General features: G+C 40.4%; 1 protein-coding gene across 1 annotated transcript in view; it reads left to right on the forward strand.

The window, feature by feature from the left end:
• Positions 1 to 13,937, forward strand: part of GREB1L (GREB1 like retinoic acid receptor coactivator) — a 282,213-nt gene extending 268,276 nt beyond the window's left edge. The window contains exons 30-35 of the mRNA XM_037031689.1: positions 937 to 1,102; positions 1,996 to 2,223; positions 3,567 to 3,708; positions 7,448 to 7,648; positions 9,462 to 9,600; positions 10,911 to 13,937. Of these exons, the coding sequence (XP_036887584.1) occupies positions 937 to 1,102; positions 1,996 to 2,223; positions 3,567 to 3,708; positions 7,448 to 7,648; positions 9,462 to 9,600; positions 10,911 to 11,074 (1,040 nt within the window). The 3' untranslated portion in view covers positions 11,075 to 13,937. The remainder of the gene's footprint in view (positions 1 to 936; positions 1,103 to 1,995; positions 2,224 to 3,566; positions 3,709 to 7,447; positions 7,649 to 9,461; positions 9,601 to 10,910) is intronic.
• Positions 13,938 to 14,312: the final 375 nt, after the last annotated feature.

A 14,312-nucleotide genomic window follows, 5' to 3' on the forward strand; every position in this document is an offset into this window, starting at 1 on the left:
TTTCTTTTTGCCTAATTGCTCTATGATTTCCAGGACCATGTTAAATGGAAGTGATAACAGTGGGCATCCTTATCTTATTCTTTAAAAAAATTGTATTTATTTTTAGAGAGAGGGAGAGAAGTATCAATGTGTGGTTGCTTTTTGCATGCCCCCCCACCACCACTGGGGACCTTGCCTGCAACCCAGGCATGTGCCCTGCCTGGGAATCGAACCTGCAACCCTTTGGTTCACAGGCCAGCACACAATCCACTGAACCACACCAGTCAGGTGTGAATCCTGATTCCTTGCAGCCCTGGTTCCTTTTCTTATTCTTGATCTTGGAGGAAAAGCTTTCAGTCTTTCACCACTGAGTATGGTGTTACCTATGGGCTTTTAATATACGATCCTTGCTATATGTTGAGAATGCAAACTATTACACTCATGCTCTCAGAAGGTAGATTTTGCCAGTGTCCAGAATCATTTTCAGAGACGATGCTGCTGCCAGTTTCCTAAAAGGGACACCTTAGTGTAAGTGGCAGACCCATTTATTGCAGCCCTGGCTCCTCCTCCCTAGTGAAAGGCTACTTCTGAGACTGAGAGAACTTCTTATTATGGCTTTAAGGAACTAACCAGTAATAAGAGTTTCCTGCACCTGGAATCCTTTGTCCTATCAAGGAAACTGGATTCTTGCAGTATTCCTCAAAGTGTAGTTCATGAATCATCTGTATTCCCAAAGACATCTCTGGTTTCTGTCCCCTCATCAGACCTACTAAAGTGAATCTCTGGTGAAAGACTTCCTCCTGAGACTTATCCACACTAAAGTTTGCCCTGGACATTTAGTTGACACCAGTTGCCATGTGAACAGGCATGCCTGCAGGGAGAGAGGATGGAGCCGTCTGTGGGGCTGCGGCAAGTGTGAGTGAGGGATTTGCAGCTGTGGGTTATGTTGCCTTCCAGGTGCTGCAAGGTTTCTCATTAAGGAGCTGTCATATCACAACCTGGAACTGGAGAGGAACCGCCTGGAAGAACTGGGAATTAAACGCCAGTGTGTCTGGCCTTTCATTGTTGTGATGGACGACTCGTGTGTCCTGTGGAACATTCACAGCGTTCAGGAGCAGAGCAGGTAGTGGTACTTCCCAAGCAGGTCTAGGGGAGTATGACACATGGTGTTGAGAAGATACTTCCCTGGGCTGTATTTGTGCATGGAAATAAATGAGACCTGTAGCTCTCCAGAGCAGAAAGATCTTCTTCCATGAGACCATCAGTAGGACATTTTTTTAAATTTAGACATTTCGTATGCCATTAAATTCCTGGGCCATTTCTGGATCATAGTTTTGGTTAGCTATAAAAGTCTGTTTAGCCCAGCTCTGCTATGTTACCTGGATGCAAAGGAAAAGTGGTTTCACCTGTCTCAATTGCATCACCTGTAAAATTATGGCTGGGCCCAAATCAGTGGTTTTCCTCCTGGGGCAGTGGTGAGGATTCAATGAGAAACAGGGAATATGAAAACTGGAAAATTACAACATTAGAAATGGCCCCAAAATGTCAATAACGCCCTCATTGAAACATTGAGCCAGATCTCCAGGCCCTTCCAACTCAAACATTGTGATTTTGTGTCCTTGTTTCCACTGTGGATTTAAAGCCAGTGAAGTTCTAATATATTTCTTTATTATACCATAATTACCAGAACTGGGAAGTATACTTGTATTCTTCTAACCTCTGACTGCCTCTCTGGTAACTCCCTGCTAGTTATTCACTTCGAAACAAGGGTTGGATTTCTTTGCTAGCCTTAAAGTGACAAGTCCCAGCCCTAGAAGGCAGCTTCCTCAAGTTAGCAGTGTGGGCAGCATGAAAAGTGGGCCCGACACACTCCTCCATCCCAGGCTAATAGGAAGTAAATAAGCTAATTATATCTTACAGATGTTAATACTGTATAGTAGTATTGGCCCTTCATAAATGACCTATCATCAGTAATAGTTATTGATATCTTCTCTAAACTAACTTTACATTTCGTAGCCAGCCCATAGAAGCAGGAGTTTCCAGTAAGAATGTGTCCTTGAAGAGTGTCTTACAGCACATTGAGGCAACACCAAAAATCATCCACTATGCAATCCTGGGTATACAGAAATGGAGCAGCAAGCTGACTTCACAGAGTCTGAAGGCCCCATTCTCTAGGCGCCATGTGCATGACTTCATTCTCCTCAACATAGACTTGACTCAGAATGTGCAGTATGACTTCAACAGGTAAGTCAGTCCTCCTGGGGGCAAGTAATCCTAGTCATTGTTTCTGCCCAGCTCTATCCTCTGTAATGTCTTTTACTCCTGCTTCTGTCTCTATTTGTTTAAAGATCTTATTTGTTTGTTTTTAGAGAAGGGAAGAGAGGGAAGAGGGAGAGAAACATCAATGTGCCTCTGGTGTGCCCCCTACTGGAGACCTTGCCCACAACCCAGGCATGTGCCCTGACTGGGAATCAAACCAGCAACCTTTGGCTTGCAGGCCAGCACTCAATCCACTGAGCCACACTAGCCAGGGCCTGTTTCTGTCTTTAACTGAAAACTGAGATTCTCTGTGTGGACAAGGAGAAAGTGAGGGAATCAGAAGGCCCAAAGTGTCCCTTCATCATTCTTCAAACTCAGACTTTTAAAAGGTGTTACAATATAAAGTGCTTAAAAACATATTTTGACAATCTCATTATTCAACAAAAAATAAAACAGGGACAAAAATTGTTGAATCAACACCAATCAATATATGGACCCATAAACTCACTGAAGGTTAATTCTTCATTCATCCTCAAAACTCCAAAGGTATTCACTTTCCCAAATATTAGTAAGACCCTGAGGTCTGGATCCTCTAAAGCAGCGCTGTCAAACTCATTTTCACCAGGGGCCACATCAACCTCGAGGTTGCCTTCAAAGGAACAAATGTAATTTTAGGACTATATAAATGTAACTACTCCTTAACTAGGAGCAAGGAGCTTGGCGTGGCTGCTGGGTAGAAACAAGGAGCCGGGCCAGATAAAACAAGGTGGAGGGCTGGGTTTGGCCCACAGGCCCGTGTTTGCCACCTGTGCTCTAAAGAAAAGCCAGAAGATGGAAATGAACAGGCTAATCTTGGCCTTGCCTCCTGAATAAATTATGTCCATGCCAGGGACCATAAAGTCTCTCCTATGTCAATCCCCAACCTTGCTGCTAGTAGAATACAAGGTTGTATTCTGTAACTATTTCATTTGTCTTAAATGTGATAGATGCTTCATCCCTTTTGCAGCCAAGATTTAAAAACTGAGAGCACCTATGCACTCCTGTCTTGCAAGAACATACAGAATGCACAGTCCAGTTCAGTTCAGGAATGCCTATGGCCCTGTGCACAGCCCTGTGGGAAGTCTGGGACCAAAGTCACCTCACTCCTCCTTCATTTAATGGCTGTAATACCCAAATCAGTGGGCTCACATAGGCCAGTGTTCAGAGGGCCAGCTCCATGACAAGGTTAATTCTGTGTGGCTGTCTCCTAACATCTTCCACACATTTATTTCTCTGTGTGTAATTATCATGGTTGAGATGTTACAGGTTGAGATCTGATTATGATTTAGGTATTTCTGTGAAGACATTGACTTTAACCTGAGAACAAACAGCAGTGGCCTGCTCATCTGCCGCTTTAATAACTTCAGTCTCATGAAGAAACACATTCAGGTTGGAGGGCAAAGGGACTTTATCATTAAACCAAAGATCATGGTAAGTTTGCAAGCTTGATTCTACTGTTGAAATTACGACAATAATTTCTAATTAATACCTTTGTTATATACTGGCATTAAGCACTTGCTGCTTGATTAGAAAGTGGGGCAACACAGAGAAGTCGGTCCTTCTTGCCAAATTTGCAGTCTCATTTCCCTCACTGAGAACACAGCTATAGCAAGACATAAAATTTTGATTTAAGGTTTAACAATTCCATCAAAGGTTCAGTTTCAAACTTAACATTCTGTATTCTTAAACTGACAAAGTGAACATTTTTATATTCTTTATATAATACATGAGAAATATAAATCAAGATGCTTATCAAAATATAACAGTTCAGAGACTCTGATCAAGATGGTAGCATAGGTAAATGCAGTACGCGAGTCCTCCCAGCACCACAAAAAATTACAACTGAACTACAAAACAGCCATCATTCAGAACCACCTGAAATCTAGCTGAATGGAAGTCCTACAACTAGTGATTTGAAGAAGAAGCCACATCGAGACTGGCAAGGAGAGGTGGAGGCACAGAATGGGCTGGTCCCACACTTAGGTGTGGTAGATAAAAACTGAGAGGGCTAGCTCAGCTGTGGAGGCCCCCACTGAGGAGTGAGGGGTCCCAGCCCAGCACCAGGGCCCCCAGCCCAGAGTTTCAGTGCCAAGAAGAAAAGTCCTCATAACTTTTGGCTGTGAAAAACAGGAGGGATATGGCTGAGGGAGACACGGGGCTTCTGGAGTCCCAGGCAGTTCCTCTTAAAGGTTCACACATGGATTACTCTGACTCGCTCCCTCTGAGCTCCAGCACTGGAGCAGCAGCTTAAAAGAAACCAGGGGCATACAGGGAGGAACTGAATTGTCTGGCATCAGGGTGAGAGCTGGGGGGACAACTTTCTGACAGAAGTGCTGGCAGAGGACATTGTTCCTTTTCTGAGGCTTCCCCCGTCCCTATAGCTGAATCTTTCCATCAACCCAGCCCACACTGTTTGCTCCACCCTGGTGATATCCTCAGACCTTGCCCCGCCCAACTTATAGCCACCCCACCTCCAAGCTGTTTCTAGTGGCTTTTGCATAGTGTGGCCTGTCTCAGATCATGCTTCAGACTTTCCTAAAAATCTCTCAAAAAAGCAGCATTTGGCTTCAGTGTGCTTCATACCTCTTGTTAACTGGCCCTAGCAGCAGCTGAACTTGATTCACAGCTTGGCCTGTCCTGGGCACTTCCAAGCTCAGCACAAGTAGCAGAGATCTCCAGATTGCTTGGTAGCTCATGTCAGGTAGCCCCAGGCAGAACACAGATGGTTGCTGACTTTGGCTAGAGCTAGTGCACCCAGTGGACAGGTTCAGACCACATCAAAGCACCACCCAACCACCTCCGCAAATGATACATCCAAGGTGCTGACTCAGTGGGTACCACAACCCAGTTGTAGTAAGTCCTGCTCTTTGAGGTGGGCTTCTACACAACTGCTTCTCCATGGTGGTTGTGGTACCCACTGAGTACCACAGTCGTCACAACCGGTCCTTGCAGCTGATCAGCCTGTGGGTAAATCCATCCTTGATTGATGTGCCAACAGCAATCAAGGCTCAACTACAACAGGAGGATTCACACAGTGCACACCCACAGTGGGTCACACCTGGAGTGCCCAGCTTGGGTTATCAGGGAGGCTATACCACCGGACCCTACAGGACACCTACCACATCAGGCCACTCTACCAAACCTGGGAGATGTAGCAGCTCTACATAAAAACAACACAGAGAGGCTGCCAAAGTGAGAAGAAATGTGTTCCAAATGAAAGAACAGAACAAAACTCCAGAGAAAGAACTAAACAAAATGAAGATAATCTACCAGACGCAGAGTGCAAAACACTGGGTATAAGTTGCTTGATGAACTTAGGGGAGTGGTAGATGAAGTTAGAACTTAAACAAAGAGATGGGAAACATAAAAATATACCTGGAAAACATAAAAAGAAACCAGTCAGCAATGAAAGGTACATTAACTCAGGGGTGTGAAATTCACTTTCACCAGGGGCCACATCAACCTCGCAGTTAGCTTCAAAGGGCCAAATGTAATTTTAGGACTGTATAAATGTAACTACTCCTTAACTAGGGGCAAGGAGCTTGGCCCTGCCGCCAGGTAGAAACAAGGTGCAGGCGGGATAAAACAAGGTGGAGGGCTGGGTTTGGCCCAAGGGCCTTGTGTTTGCCACCTGTGCATTAACTGAGATGAAGAACCCATTATAGGGACTCAAAAGTGGAGTAGATGGACCATAGCATCAAATCAGGGGTTTGGAGGATCAGAAAGCTGAAAACAATCAGAGCAGCAAAAAGGAAAAAAGAATCCAAAAAAATGGAGATAGTGTAAGGAGCTTCTGGGACACCTTCAGGTATACCAACATTCGCATCGTGGAATTGTCAAAAGGAGGAAAGAGACAGAAATTGAAAATGTATCTGAAAAATATCAAAAAACTTCCCTAATTTAGTGAAGGAAATAGACACGCAAGTCCCAATCAAGATTAACCCAAACAGGCCCACACCAAGCCATATAAATTAAAATGCCAAAGGTTAAATAAAGACAGAGAATTTTAAAAGCAGCAAGAGAAAAGCAGTTTTGTTACCTACAGGGAGCTCCCATAAGACTATCAGCTGGACTTCCCAACAGATTCCTTGCAGGCCAGGAGGGAGTGGCAAGAAGTATTCAAAGTGATGAAAATCAAGGACTCACAACAAGATTACTCTACCCAGCAAAGCTATCATTTAGAATGGAAGGACAAATAAAGAGCTTCCCAGACAAGAAAAAGCTAAAGGAGTTCATCATCACTACACCAGTATTACGTGAAATGTTACACATAATGTTACAAAGGTCTTCTTTAAAAAGGGAAAAAATAAAATTTATGAATAAAATTGGATTAAATAAATATCTATCAATAATTGAATCCAAAAACAAAATCAAATAAAGAAGCAAAACGGAAATAGACTCATAGATACAGAAAACATTTTGATAGTTTCCAGATGGGAGGAGGTTGGGAAGATGAGTGAAAAAGGTGCAGGGACTAAGAAGTACAGTGTTGTGGAGTGGTCATGGGATGTAAAGTACAACATAGGGACTATAGTCAATAATATTCTAATAACTGTGCATGGTGTCATGGGTATGAGATTTATCAGGATGACCACTTAGTAAGTTATATATCTATTCACTGGAGTGTACCCCTAAAACTAATAATTTTGTACATCAACTGTAATTGAAAATTTAAAAAAGATTTTGAAAAAGAAAAAGTAACAGATCAAAACCTATAAAGGGTGTGAATTCCATGGGCTGACCTTTTCTGTTTAAAAGATTTGCTGGTATCTAATCATTTACAACATATGGACTCCCCAGGGGAGCTTAAGCATCTTTAGTTTTTCCCCGGTTGTGTTGGGATTTATCCCATCCACATCCAGAGCACTGTAAAAGGCATGATATTGGTCCTCACGATGTACTTGCTAAATGCAGTAATTTTCACCGAAGCCTGTTTTCCACTGACTGCTGTTCTTGCTGTGTGTAAATTATGTTACATCTGACAGTACTGTTCTGTACTAGGTGAAAAAAATTTCAGAAACCACTAATGACAGGCTTACATTTGAGCCTAACATTTGTCACTTGTGTACTGCTAGTATTAGGGGACTTGGGGGACGCAGTGCATTGTTTCCTTGCCTGTTTCATCCAGTGACAGACACATTTCCCATGACAACCTTGGCTCTGATTTCAGGTGTCAGAGAGCTTAGCACCCATCTTGCCCCTTCAGTATGTCTGTGCTCCTGACAGCGAACACACATTACTGGCAGCCCCTGCACAGTTTCTCCTGGAGAAGTTCCTGCAGCACGCCTCACACAAACTCTTCCCCAAAGCCATCCGTAACTTCAAGAGTCCTGTGTTAGCTGTTGACTGCTACCTTAACTTTGGACCAGAGGTAAAGAGGGAGTGGGCTAAGTACTGTGCTTTACCTGCCTCCTTCCATTTCTTTCCCATTTTAGCTCCCATTTGAAAGCTTAAGTGGAGAGAAAAAGGAGCCTGTGCCAGACTCATTTATGCAAAGGCTCAAACAAGATATAGCACTGATCGCTCCCCATACCTATTCCACCTCTCCACAACAAGCCAGTGAACACTCAATGCTGTGTTCAGAGCTCAGCTCCACTGAGAAACCTATCTCATCTGGGCAGAAACAGTTGCTTGCTCCTCCCTATCATAAGATCAGGTGATATTTTAATCATGTGATGATGTTTCTCCCCAAGACTGAGTTCTTTTGAGGCCCACTATGCCTTAGCCAGTGTTTTGGGCACATAAGAGGAGCTCAATGATGGCTGAGCAATTTAGGGTATCACGAGACCTTTACAGCTCTCATTTCCACTCCTGGACTTCTTTCTTTTCCATGATTTCCTTACTTTTTATTCTTTCTCCTCTCTCTCTGTGTCTCAAGTTGTCCATCTGTTTTAGTTTTTTAGAGTTGAAACTTGTGTCTTTAGGCTTCTGAGCACTAAGACACTTCAAGACTTTAAGGGCTCCTGCCACTAAGCTTTCTCTTATGATTATTAGCATTGTTTATTAAATATTCTATTTTTTTATTTAATACCATATCTTCCTTATAAATAATTTAAAATAAAAGTATAAATTAAAAAATGAAATCAGAATAGGAAAAATAACATTTTGGTATATTACATTTCTGTCTTGACTCTTTTTTCTCTGAATGTCTTGACAATCTCTTAAGACTGAATTCCAATTGTATTCAATTTTGGAAACTTGATTTTTAAGATCAAGTATAAATGTTTCACATTCTTACACTCTACACTGTGGATTGTAGAATTTTAGAAGTAGAAGGAACCTAACATTATTACATCAGATGTAACAATGCCTTTCATGGTATCTGTGTAAGGTACATGTTTAGCCCAGGTTCCCAATTCCTCCATCCAGGATCCAGGGCCCCAGATGTTGGACAACAAAATCTCAATGCTGCCACCACTCACAGCATCTAACATCTACTGAATACTTAGAAAGTGTTTATACTAATTAACTGACAAAATAGTCCTGTGAATCAGGTACTACTATTATCTCTACAGAGAAAGACGAGGTACGGAGAAAGGAAGGAGGACAACTGCTCACACAGCCGCTAAACAGAGGAACCAGTATTTGAACCCAAGCCCAGTTCTGGCCCAGATTTCAAGCCATTCATTCTGTTGTTCTCAAGTTCTCTGAATGATCTTATACTTACCTAAATTCTTGTAAAGTTCTTTTCTATACACAGAAGCCATATAGAGCTAAAATTTAAATTCTTGGTTTGAAGCTTCTATCCAATTGAAAATTTATGTACATGAAAAGCTGATTTAAAATTTTTATTCTTATTAATAAGGTAATCTAAACATTTCATCTTTCTTCAGTATGCTTTTTTTCTGGAAGGTTTTTTAAATTTTGTAAAGACTCTTGGAGGGGCTTAATTTTTTTATTTTAATTATTCAACTATAGTTTTGAGGGGCTTATTTTGTTTCTTATAACTAATTCTTTCATAACCATCCTTTATTATGAGAAATAAACAAGAAGCTTTAAGTAGGTTAAAATTTGGCATACTAAAGAGGTGCAAAGCATAAATAACCAACCCATTTAAGTTTCAATAAAAAACTTATCTCTTTTATCTAACCCTGAAATAAACAGCTAAAAAGGAAGATGCTGGCGCATTCAGCTATGGTGCAGTCATTTTGCTTGCTTTTGAAATGCCTGCTTGATTTTTCCAGGTGGCCATATGCTACATCAGCTCCAGACCCCACTCCATCAATGTCAACTGTGAAGGGGTGTTTTTCAGTGGACTCCTCTTGTACCTCTGTGACTCTTTTGTTGGTGCTGATCTTCTTAAGAAATTTAAGTTTCTAAAAGGTATATTAACATTAGTACTTTGTGAATGCTATTGGTTCCCACTGGAGAAAATGCAGAAGTGAAATCTATATCTTAAAAAGCACTTTAACAGTAATCTTTTGCTAGTAAATGGAATGTCTTGGTTTTAACTGAGGAATTAAGTCATTGATATGGTAAGGCTAAATGTGGAGCCCTGTTTGGCATGGCTCAGTGGACTGAGCACTGCCCTGCAAATCAAAAGACACTGGTTTGATTCCCGGTCAGGGCACAAGCCTGGGTTGTGGGCAGGTCCCCAGTTTGGGGTCCTGTCAGGGGCAACCAATAGATGTTTCTCTCCCTCTTTCTCCTTCCTTCTCCCCTCTAAAAATAAATAAAATCTAAAAAAATAAGTCTGAATGTGGATGAATAGCTAGATTTGTGACATTAAATGTTTTTACCACTATTAACTTTAGGATGGAATCAATGCAAGAGAAGTAACGCTTCTCATATAATCTAATTTTAATAAAAATCAGATTGATTATGACAGGTACATACTATATAGAGATAGATTTGCTGAAGAACAAATTATAGATTTAGGCTGACAAGCCTAAATAATCCAGAATAATCCTGACAAAATGAAAAAAGTAAGGTTCAGAATACATGCTACAATTTTTATTACAGGTGAAATTATCTATTTATACACACACACGCACACCAGCTGTGGCAGTGGGGAGTAGGAGACTGCTTTGCAATGGACATTTGGCAGTATCCAGAGACATTTGAGGATGTCATACTGCTGCTGGTGGCAATGTAGTTGGTAGAAGCCGAGGATGCTGCTAAACATCCTACAAGAGCAGAGCAGCCCCCGCCCAGCAGAGGATAATCCAGTCCAGTTGTACTGAGGTTGAGAGGAACACATGAGACTCATAGCACTGGAGGCAAGGGAAGGTGCGATTAGGAGATTTTTCACTTTACACTCTTTTAAACTTTTAAATCTGTAATAGTACTTACACAATATAAACAATACAATTAAAATGAACTGATAGGTTATTTTTTAAGATTTTATTTATTTATCTTTAGAGGGGAAGGGAAGGAGAGAGGGAGAGAAATTTCAATGTATGGTTGCCTCTCGTGCGTCCCCTGCTGGGAACTGGCCTGCGACCCAGGCATGTGCCCTGACTGGGAATTGAACCACGATCGTGTGGTTCGTAGGCCTGTGCTGATAGGTTATTTCCTTAATATGTTGGTTTTCAGATGTGGTCAGCTTAAGGGATATAACTATAGAGCTGGTAAAGTTCTTTATTATTTCTGTTCCTAAGCCTAAAATGCACTTCTGCTTTTCTTTTCTGAAGGTGCTACCCTGTGTGTCATCTGCCAAGACAGAAGCTCCTTACGCCAAACAATTGTCCGCCTAGAACTAGAGGATGAATGGCAGTTCCGCCTCCGGGATGAATTTCAAACTGCTAACAGTAGTGACGACAAGCCCCTTTACTTTCTTACTGGACGTCATGTGTGAGGTTTTGAAAAGACCAAAAATAGCAAAGGGATGACTAAGTGGGGTAGGACAGAAACAATTTGGTTTTTTTTTTTCCTTTAAAGTACAATCACTGTGGAGCAAAGTGCAACATATTTGTCTGTTCTCCAAAGAATGTCCCAAATCTGATACAGGTTTTTGAGGGTATCACTCTCTTTCAGTTCCATTTAAGGACTACACATTCAGGTTAACTCCACCTTAGGCAGGTATAAGGTTAAGGCACGGTCTGCCCACAGAGCCTGAGGAGGATCTACTTTGGAGAATGAACACGGAGTTTGCATTGTTTTCTACTGCGCTACGTTAGGGGGGAAACTGACTCATCATTAGCCAGCCTGAATGTGTTACATGAGACACCGTTGGTGTGGAATTAATTGAAGATTAATGTTTGAGGCCTGAACCCTCAGTTTCTCTTCAGATCTGTACTTTGGTACAGTATTACTCAGGGGTCTGAAATGATAGAATGTAGAAGATATTTGTATTTAAAAAAAAGTAGCTTTGTCTTTCTCTGTGCAGTGTTAGTTTAAGATTTATAATCTTATATGTATTGGAGCTTTTGGCAAAATTTCCACAGGAGTTAAAAGTTTACTATTCAAACTGAACAAACAAATCAGTAAATGCAGAGCAGGACATGTGTGTATACAGCAGCTTCTCCTTGCTTAAATTCCTTTGCTTTTTCCATGCTTTAAAAATGTTTCCAGTCTCTAAGCACACCACATCTATGAGTATATGGAACAGTGATTAATCGTATACAAGGAGGACCTGACTCAGTAGTTGAGCCAATGAAGAAGCTTTCAGCAGTCACACCATACTCACCCTATTTAGTTAGAATCAAGCAGTTGGCACCAGCAAAGCGAAATGTCAAGCTAAGGTTCTGTGTAGAGTGGAACTAGTTTGTATCCTTTCAGGGACTCAAGCAAAGCTTTGTTTAAAGATACACCGAATGAACATTTTAGGGGCCTTGCACTGACAACAGAAATTGCTGAAATGAAAAATGAGCCATAGAAAAAGACAGAACTGTGTTTACTTAATCCTAACTGGTGATTGTTTTGTAAGGAATAAGGAAGATTCCATTAAAAAGTCTGACTCATTAATATCAGCAAGGGGTGTTTGTTCAGTGTCAATAGTAGGAGGCATTAAGTTCTATAAATTTCTCACCCTATTTTTTTAATCAAAAACAGATTTTGGAAAATGTTCTAGAACAAACTATTTGAAGTATACTCTTAAATTACTCCAGTTCTCATCACACAATCTTTTGACTTTTTCTCATTGTCCCAAATGAACTACTTTAACCCCACTTAAAATGGCCATTTTTACTTGAAGCGGTATCTTATTTGTGGCCTGAAACTACTGGGGATGGGGGGAGGCAGTCTACCAAGCCTGCATTTACTTAGAATAGTGTTAATTTACCTGTTTTATTAGCTTGTGATAACAAGTTTACAGCTAGTGAAAAGATGGAATGTACTAATCTGAGAATTGTTTGCAAATCTCTTGGTTTTAATATAGCTACTTAATATGTCTTTAAATATATTTTGAACAATTCTTATAAACCCCATTGTTAATTGTCCTTCAAAGAGGATCTGCCTTATATATGCTTTAAAAATATTCCTTAATTTTAGTACAGCAGGATTTTGGGCAGAGGTACGTTTTAAAGCAAGTTGATTTAGATATGAATGTATTTCAGTTGTTCCTGTTTGGTTGAAAGGGCCTAATAGAGATGAAGAAACCCACTGTTTGTGCAATATTCCAATATTACTACATAGGGCAAATAAAATACTTGAAATAATTCTAAAACAGTTGTACCTGGGGCCGTTGGCCTCTCAGGGTTTCCTCTGGCTTTATGGCTTCATAGTCTGAAGAATATTTTTTAAAGTAGTTACTTTAGATGCAGGTACTCCATATTATTATAGTTAGGGCTGCACTCTGAAAATCAAATGATTATAATCTTTTAAATAGTATTTAACCCTGTGGAAGAGAAATACCAGAATAAAGCCAAAAGACCATCACCCCAACGATAGACAATTTAAATTGACCTGCCTATTCTTTTCAATGCCTATCTTAAAAGGTTTGGATCTTTTAAAATCACCTTACAATTCTTTAGAGGATGTTAGGTCCTTCTCCTTTAAGGATAAAATTGCACAAGCACAGGACACCATGATTTGTTAATATATACCTTGGTGTGTTCAGCTTTGAGCCTTGCCATTCCTTAGAACATTGTGGTATGTGTTCTCTAGGCCTCCATAATAATTAGCCTGTAGACCTGTTGAACTTCGCCATGTGTGACAGTTCACACAGGTTAATACTGAATGTAAACTAAAATTAGAATGAGAATTGTTGTATTCAATTTTTTGGCTGTAATTTATGCAATTGCTTTATGTGATTTTTTTAGAAAAGGAGGCACCTGTGTTAATTTTATTACTGTAAAATTTCTTAACCAAAATTTGGTGAGTTTCACTAGTCAGTCTACCTCACATTTTATGATTTTAAATTGTCTTAAGTTGTGTCTACAGTATGTCCTTGACCTTCCATTTAATTTGGTGAATGTATTGTCTCACACCCAAAATAAAAAAGTATGTCTTCTTTAAACCAATTTTCTGGTGTAATCACAAATGGAATGAGCTCCCCGACTCTGACAATGCCCAAGAAATGCTGGAAGTCCACGTATTACAAGTTTGATGACTCTAAAATTCTACTATCCTGGCATAACAGTCCATGAAAGTGCTAAATATTTCTTACATGAAAACCCGTAGCTTATACAAAGACACACACACACAAAGTATCTATATACCATACCCATTTGCAGAGTTCGATATAATTAGATCTAGAAATGATTATTAAAAAGATGTTAGAAATATTCATTGTATACATATCCCCAAACTTTTATTTTATAAATGGCAACTATACTCACTTGGCTGTCCTTCTTAAAAGCAGAACATTGGGTAGTTATGACATAAGGTGTTAATCTCCAGTTTATTTAACTCTAATTTTTCCAATTTACTGAAAGTAACTGTTATTCCAGGAAAATGATTTTCAATTCTAGTCTATAGAGAGTGATGAAATAATGAACTTTTGATATAGAACCATGAAAACACTCTCTAGGCCTCAGGCCCCTGAGAGTTAGTTACCTTGGGCGGAGTCATAAATATTTTTAAGTATGATGATAAATCCAGGAGCAAGTACAAACTGCCAGTGTTCCACTCACTACATATTCCAAAGCAGCAGC

This window comes from Sturnira hondurensis, unplaced genomic scaffold (assembly GCF_014824575.4).
Source record: "Sturnira hondurensis isolate 20B ecotype Veracruz unplaced genomic scaffold, ASM1482457v3 Scaffold0001872, whole genome shotgun sequence".
In the NCBI taxonomy this organism is placed as follows: domain Eukaryota; kingdom Metazoa; phylum Chordata; class Mammalia; order Chiroptera; family Phyllostomidae; genus Sturnira; species Sturnira hondurensis.